Source organism: Castanea sativa, chromosome 11 (assembly GCF_040712315.1).
Source record: "Castanea sativa cultivar Marrone di Chiusa Pesio chromosome 11, ASM4071231v1".
Classification (NCBI taxonomy): Eukaryota; Viridiplantae; Streptophyta; class Magnoliopsida; order Fagales; family Fagaceae; genus Castanea; species Castanea sativa.
This window is the reverse complement of record NC_134023.1, coordinates 58,351,262-58,359,453: the sequence shown is the minus strand read 5'-3', so window position 1 is coordinate 58,359,453 and position 8,192 is coordinate 58,351,262. Positions and strand designations below refer to the sequence as shown.

Here is an 8,192-nt window from a genome sequence, read left to right as displayed (position 1 = left end):
CGTGATTAAAATGAGACCGGTTTCGCTCATTATGGTCATGTAATTGACAATATAACGAAAATAATTACTCTTTTTCTTCTTCTTTTTTCTTTTTTTGAGAAACAAGAAAATGGTGACTAGTCTAAGACGGTCTCTGCTTTTTCAGATGTTACACGCAACAGTAATATTGTTGCTCATGCGCTTGCTAGTTTCTAGAAGGCAGAAGTCTCAAGACCAGCCTCAAGTATGGTTAGAAGACACACTTGAAGATGTAGCTTCTATTGTATTTCGTGATATAGTTATTTGATCTAATCAAAATTTTAGACTGGATTCTTAAAATATATATATATATATATACATAAAGAACCTTTAAATAGAATAAAATTGGCATGCTATTATAGTCTTATTCAACTGCAGAGGTTGAACTAAAAAACAACACCATCTCTTGCTACTGCAAAAATATTACACACTAGACTCTTTTCACTGGTCCTAACAGTAAATTAGAACCACTGATTTTATTGGTACATACAAAAACTACCATATATGACAACTTCAATCTTACATTACGTAGCCAACATAGAGTCAAAACACAACAGTCTTTTGAGATTTGCTTGATCAACAGACCCTTTATTTGAACTGAGAAGGAATATAGCCTAGGCACCCTCAGCAATTGATCATAGTATTTAGCACGGGAACATGCCAATATTGTCTACTAGAAATTGATAGCCACTATAGGACTTGATACTATGTGGCGATCTTGATCTATCCATTTGAGAAAACCATAAATTACCCTTGAAAATTCTCTATCAAGCTCAATGCTCACAACAAAACTTCGAGTCTGATACTTGCGGGTGAATGTAAGAGTCCTTGGTTTCACACTTATTTTCAATCCGGTGGGAATATTCTCCAAATGTGCCCGGTAAACAGCTTTATCATTTCCAACATTTGTCACAACCCTGCTAAAGTTCATTGCCACTGGATAATTGGTTTCGGTTGTGAGTGCGGCCGTGAAAGAGGGATAGTTTAGATCATGAATAGATTTGTTGCTGCAACTCCATTGAGTTCGTCTAATGAGAGCACTCATTTGCTTCTTAGTGTGTTCCACGCCACACAGAAACTCAATATAATCTTGGAAACCCATGTCATAGATGAGTCCTGGATCCATCGCTTTATTCGGATTGATGTGGCCAGCCCCAAACTCCAGAGGTGACCCAAAATCATTTGTTAATTCGCTTTTAATAATTGTGCCAGTATTGTCCATGGCATAGGCCGTGGTCATCATAGCCGATCGGATAGCTGCTGGGCTCCACTTGGGGTGGATTGCTTTCAGTAAAGCTCCAACCCCAGCAACATGTGGTGTCGCCATTGATGTGCCCGACATTAATGCATAATCTGTAACCAAATCATAGTTTCCGACTTTGATGTACTTAAAGGTTGGAGATGCGGCTAAAACGTCAACTCCTGGAGCCAGAATATCTGGCTTTAAAATTCCTGGAGTGACTGGATTCGGACCTTTCGAAGAGAAACTGGCCACTTGAGGGGAAGGCTTTGTACCCGACCTCGTTAACACAAACCTCATGTCTTTCACTTTTGGGTTTTTCACCCTCGTCACATACTCTTTAACCAAAGTTTCTGACCCAGTTGGCAAAATAAGGCTCGGGATGCTGTACTTTTCATACGATAATGGTAAGAAATTATCTGTCGAGAAGATTGCCGCATAAGCACCTGCCCTCTCGACCTCCTTAATTTGTTGAGAAATATTTGAACTTGAGCTATCACAGATGACTACCTTTCCTGCAACCTCCTTTCTATCCAATGTTTTGTCCTTGCAAAGTGCTTTGCTCACGTTGTCTTTGCCATAGTACAATGACAAATCAGTAATGAAAACATTCTCTGGAAAGTATGAAGTACCTTCAATGGAAACCCCATTTTCTAGAGTCATTTTTGCATAAAACTCTCGACCAAGTGTACCAGCCCCAACAGTTGTGATCCAAGGCGCTACATTGTCTACTGTTTTAAAGTCAAAATCATTGCTGGCAGCACAGACAACAAAAACCCCTTTCTCGATTGCTGAAAGAGAACCCGAGGCAACAAGATCAGTGAAATAAGATCTCTCATTTAACGCAAGAGACAGAGACATTATATCAATCCCATCAAGAATTGCTTGTTCCATGCCAGCAAGAACATCACTCGCTACACCACTTCCATGTCCCCAGAGGGCTTTGTAGACGGCAAGACGTGCACGAGGAGCCACCCCAATGGCCGTGCCTCTTGCATATCCAAAGTAACTTACTCCAGGAACATGATTACCAACTGCCGTGGATGCTGCATGCGTACCATGACCATAGAAGTCTCTTGGAGAAAGAAATTCACCTCCCTCAGATGCGTTAAAACCTTGAGCTAGGATTCCTTTGTAATAGAATCGAGCCCCAATGAGTTTCTTGTTGCAGTATGAAGGGCTAAAAGCCGTGCCATTCTCACACTTGCCCTTCCATTTTTTCGGCACAGGTGGCATACCCTTGTCATCAAAACTCTCGCTCTCTGGCCAAACTCCTGAATCAACCACACCTATGATCACATCTTCTCCATATGAGGCAGCAGGCCATATGCCAAAGTTTTCTTGTAGCCCAAGAAACTTAGGGGAGTAGGTTGTCATTGGCTTAACAAAGGACTCTGAGTAAGTGGCAAGGTGAGATGGAGATTCCTCAATCTCAGATAGCTGAGAGGGAGTGAGCCTAGCGCTGAAGCCGTGCATGACATGGTTGTATGAGTACAACAATAGTTCTTTGTCATTAGCAGGAGATGATGACAGTGATTTTAGGATGGAACGATGCCATGACTCATGGGTTAAGAAAGATTCAGGCTTGTGAGTATGGTCCACATGGATGATATATGTCTGGTAGTTTTCAGATTTGGATACTGCATTGACAAAAGGAAGCAGAAATAATAGCAACCAGAGTAGTTCACACTGTGAAATTAGATGGGAGAAACTCATCTTCATGGTTATGGTAGTGATGGGCTATTGGACTTGGAAACAATGCTTATAGAAAGGTCTATATATAGGGTAATAACTTTAACGCATGCACACTCACTTTTTTTTGCACTAAATTAAAGTATGAGTGGGGGATATTAAAGCCTAACCTTCGAATCGTCCTTTACATGGGAGAAAATTTTTGGTGCCACACCAAATTAAACAATTTTGTTCACAATTTGCCCGTGTAGCGAGTTGTGATAGATGAAAAGGTAATGATAGGTCCATGTGAAAACACCCTTCCATCAACCACAATTTGTCACATGGGAAAATTATGGACAAAATTGTGTAATTGGATATGGTGTTGGAACCTCTCTTACATTGACCTAAAAATAGAAGAAGTGGAATATCTTTTTTGTGGACCCATTGTAAAATCGTGTCCAGTACGATCATCTTTTCTATGACAATTTGGTATCAAAAACTAATAATTCTACAAGTTACAGGCTTACAGCTCGCTCTAGTCTACAACCAAAACTCATTAACCTTTTCTTTTTCTTTTTTAGACCCAAACCTGATTTAACCTAAGTCAGGCAGTGGGAGCTTTATGAATTTTGTTTAGAAAACTATTAAGAAATTAAAATTAATAAAAAATTTAATAAAAAAAAACTTGAATATATTAAGTTATAGAAAAAAATACATGAATTTTTATAATTTCTTTCTACAAATTTTTAAATTTTAAATTATTACATAATAGTTTATTATGAATATTTATTACCAATATGCGTAACCTATCTATACAAATTTGTGGCGTTTAGAGCTTTTGGCAATCAAGCTTATTGGATTGGCTGAAAGAAATAGTAACTCGATCTAATCATTAGAAGAAAAAAAAAAAAACAAAAACAAAAACAAAAACAAAAACATAAGGGCTTAAATAAAATGCATCAAGAGGAAAAGGGAAAAGACAGCGGAGTCTTGGATACATCTGTAATATTGCACGATTTGACTCATGCTTCATGAATTATTATCCACTTGGAATTTCATTCATGTAGATTTATGGTTTCAATATTATTCGTTGATGTATGTCTGGGGTGTAATCCATCTCATTATGTGTTTAGGCATCTTCAAAATTCAACTCTTATTTATTTATTTTTTTTGCATCCTATAAATTATAAAAAAAGAAAAATAAAATTCCATATCAATTCACTAGCCATCTAGAATTCGCGTCCAGTCTAGGGTTGAATATTTGCATCTTTTTCTTTTTCCTTTTATTTTTTGAGAAAAAAAAAATACCAAACTTGAATATTAATAAGGAGCTGGAAAATCAGCAACTATAACACAATCAACATTTAGTGGAACAAACTCCATCTAGACTAATAAAAGGAAAAAAAAAAAAAAAAAAAGTCTTGCTTTTTGAGCTAAGACATGTGCAACTTCATTACCTTATACATTACATTATGAGAGAAACTATATTCACATCTTTAAATGCCCAAGCATTGATTATTAGAATTTTAGCATGCGTTTATATTCCTCTTGCATCACATGGAATATATGAAAAGCCAAAAATATTTTTTGTGTTAATCCTATTGAATTCCTTCAAGCGACATTTCAATCAAATTAGGGTTTCCATTATTTTTCTCGCATACCATGTAGAAGTTCATTAAGGGTTTCCTTTTGCATTTTATTTCTTTATTTCACACATATATGATACAATCTCACTTCTAACATTGTCACTTTTTTCATGCAAGTTATTTCTATTCAAAGATGGAACTAGGGGAGGCCATGGCCCCGCTGACTTTTTGAATTTTATATTAGAGGGTGGGAGAAATTTACAATTTAAACAAAAAAATATACTGACTGCCCCCTGTCCCCCCTGAAATTTGGCTTTCTCAAAATTTAAATCTTAGTTCTATGATTCTATCACAAAAAAAAAAAAAAAAAAAAAAAAAAAAAAAAAAAAAAAAAAAAAAAAAAACCTTCAATTTTTCATAATTGATCCCTGAAACTTCTGAACTAGTCTATAAAGACCCTTAAAAAAATTAAATTGGTACAAATACAACAAACCCAAAAAATAATACAAAATAACAAGGCCTTAATTAACAAAAAAAAAAGTCTTCAATTACAAATCTCTAATACTCAGTATAAAAATAAATAAATAAATAAAAGGAAAAGTAAAAATCTAGATGTCTGTTACAGTTGCAATGCACACCAGTCCCAATCATGCCGCCAATCACCACGAGGTTTGCAATTAGAAAATGTTACTTCGCCATAATTGGCTAGACAAGCTGGCTCTATTTAATACATTTGACTCTCCATGTAACCGCCCATCCCATGGATGCAATATCACAACGTAAAACAAGTGCATTCAAGAGATATATACGATGGGGAAAAAATGGTTTTTTTTATAGTGTTTGATATAAATTGGAGACCTATTTGTCCTTTGAAGTGGGTCTAAGTTGGGACGTGTTTTTTTTATGATTAATATCATGCGATCACTTGTTCAAAGACCATTAAATAATATATGAAAAATTGACTCCTAAAATGTCCCCTCAAATTAACTTGGCTTTAACTTTAAGAGTTGCTATTACGGTTCGAAGAAATTCCTTAGATGCAGAGGGTTAATTACCACATTAATCACATCACCAGATAGAGCAATAATCAATTTTATAGAGGGTAACAAAATTGCACATTGTTTGGCGAGTGTTAGGTTCTAAAGATATAGGATTAAATGTTTAGAGTCTCAATTTGTATATGTTGGCAAATCAAGAACAAAAACATGTCTAGAATAGGTATTAGACATTGCTCAAAGTTGTTCAAGTCAAGACTCAAGAATATACAAGCTGCAGGAAAAAGAATTGAAATTCTGTGAAGCACGACCGATCAAATATTACAGAAAATAGTTTATGCAAAATTTAAATCAAGCCCAAGCTCGTGAAAATGTTTAGGGTTTCATTCAAACACTCCTACATAAAAAAAGAAAACCCTAGCTACGTTTTGAAGATTCTTGGAAGACTTGTGAGTTACTCCTATGAGATAGGAGAGATTCTGTACCTTCTAACTTTACAAGTATCTACCGGAACAAGATTTACAATTAAGTGATGGTAGAATTTAGTTGCTGCAAAATCAACAAGCCGTGATTTGAAACCTTTGAGTGGGATCTCAAAGTCGCAAATGTAGGAATTTGTGCTCTGCAAATCCAAAAAAGAAGTCCGTAAATTTGAAACTTGCATGTGGTCTTATTAGTAAGTTACTACTGGAGATAGCAATAGATTTAGAGTTGAATCTTATTGTATAAACTTCAATTCTATTCTAGTGGATTTGTTTTACCTTGAGGATAATTAGGTAAAATCCTCCCCAAGTTTTTACCTTGAGACAGTTTGTTTCAATGGTTTTCCTAGGTGATCATATTGTTGTATTCTTTATTTTTCCACTGTTGTGCATGATATGATCTATCTTTGTTTAACCTAGATCTCATAATAAACCTAAGTAATTACTTGGCTAATATATTAGGTTAAATAATCTGTTTTAAAGGGTCTAAACAAACAAACAACGAGAATAACGACTAATTTGCCAGATATTGTTGTATGGATGGAGGATGTTCCAACATCAGTTTTTCATTTTGTTTAGACTGATTTAAGCCCTTTTTTGGAATAAAATAAGCAATCTTATTTCTCGAAAATATACACACACACACACACTGGTGGCTCCATGTTACAGCTAGGGTGGTCACAAGTCCACCCTAACCTGGAAAAAAAATCATAATTATATATATAATTTGAAAATTTTATTATTTTTTTACCCTTAAAAAAATGTGTGACCACCTTAAATTTTTTTAAGCTAAATATAATTAAACTTTGGACAAAGATTAGCAATAAATTAATTAACTTGGTTGTAAACTAAGGCTACAACTATATTCAATATTTTTTTAATGGATACGAATTTAAACAAATCCACAATTAGATTACATTTTTTTTTCTTATATCCTCCATGTTTGCAAAACTTCAAGAAGATCAAAGATCAATAGCTTATGTCATCAATCAAATGTTTAAGTTTTGAGTTTTTATAGTCTAAAATTATATGAAAAAAATAAGTTTATGGATCAAATAGTAAATAACATCCAATTGACATGAAATTTGACATGCGTTTTAAGAACATAAAGAACATACGATTCAAAGATTAGAGTTTTAAAATATGTAGCCATGTTAATTTGTTTAGTAAAAGTTATAATCTTAAGCTATAACTAAGTTTGTTGTCAAATTTTGTCCTTAAACTTTGTTCCTCTTAACAATATATTGAGCCCTTACAAACAAAAAGAAAAATTCAAGAAAATTTTTATCTAACTAAAATTTTGAAAGAGATGTAATTTACAGCATTGACGATGAGATTATCATGAAAGGATTTTAAAATTTAAAAAAAAAATCCGTAGAAGAAAATAGTAAGACTTCATGTATTTGGTTTTTTTTTTTTTTTTTGTCAATATATGAATTTATTATTTTATTAGATTTTGTTTAATTTAAGTTTCCTTATGACCACCCTAAAAGAAAAGAAAAATCTGTCTAAGAAGAAAAATAGAGGAAGAGAGAGAAACCTTAAGTGTGACATCACGGGAATAAAAAGAAAAGGCTTTCCATAGTCATTTGAGCGTTTGTAATAGTTATGGTAGCATGTTAATGGTCAAAGGAACCCAGTGTTTGTGTTTTACATTGTAGAGTGTTTATTGCCTGTTATTTACTTGTATCTTGATTGTGTGGGTCATTGTAGTAGAATTCTGATGAATGTTCCACGGGGACTAATTTCAGTGTCCATACAATTGGCGACGTCTGTGGGAATCACTCTACCAAGCAAAAGACTCAAGAGTTGGGTTGTTTGAGACCATGGCTAACCATTCACGAAGCAGTCCCACACATCTTGAACGGCCTAGTGTTTCAAAAGAATCTATCCATATGGATCGACGTGTGAGATCCAAAGTTCACATGGAAACTCAATGACAACCTAGCCCACCTTCGCAACGTGAAGGGTCGGCTACCAATATGGAAGGCCTCTCTTATGCAAATAGGGATGTGGAGGTGGAAAGGTTGAGGGAGCAAGTGGCTTTGTTGCGTAGAAATGTGGAGAAGGACAAAGAGATGCTTCGTTGTAAAGACGAAGAGCTACATCACCAGAGAAGACCAAGTCCGGCACCTAGTCACCAAAGAAGATTTGGTTCTGATTAAAGGATTTTGGTTAGAAGTAGTATTGTTTTTAA

At 34.9% G+C, this 8,192-nt stretch overlaps 1 protein-coding gene across 1 annotated transcript; it reads right to left on the bottom strand.

Annotated features, from left to right (window-relative positions):
* Window positions 1-353: 353 nt before the first annotated feature.
* On the bottom strand, window positions 354-3,003 carry LOC142614844 (subtilisin-like protease SBT1.8). Its single transcript, XM_075787486.1, has one exon. It carries the CDS (start codon window positions 2,978-2,980, stop codon window positions 692-694), a length of 2,289 nt encoding a protein of 762 aa, XP_075643601.1. The 5' UTR covers window positions 2,981-3,003; the 3' UTR covers window positions 354-691.
* Between the last annotated feature and the right edge of the window lie 5,189 nt (window positions 3,004-8,192).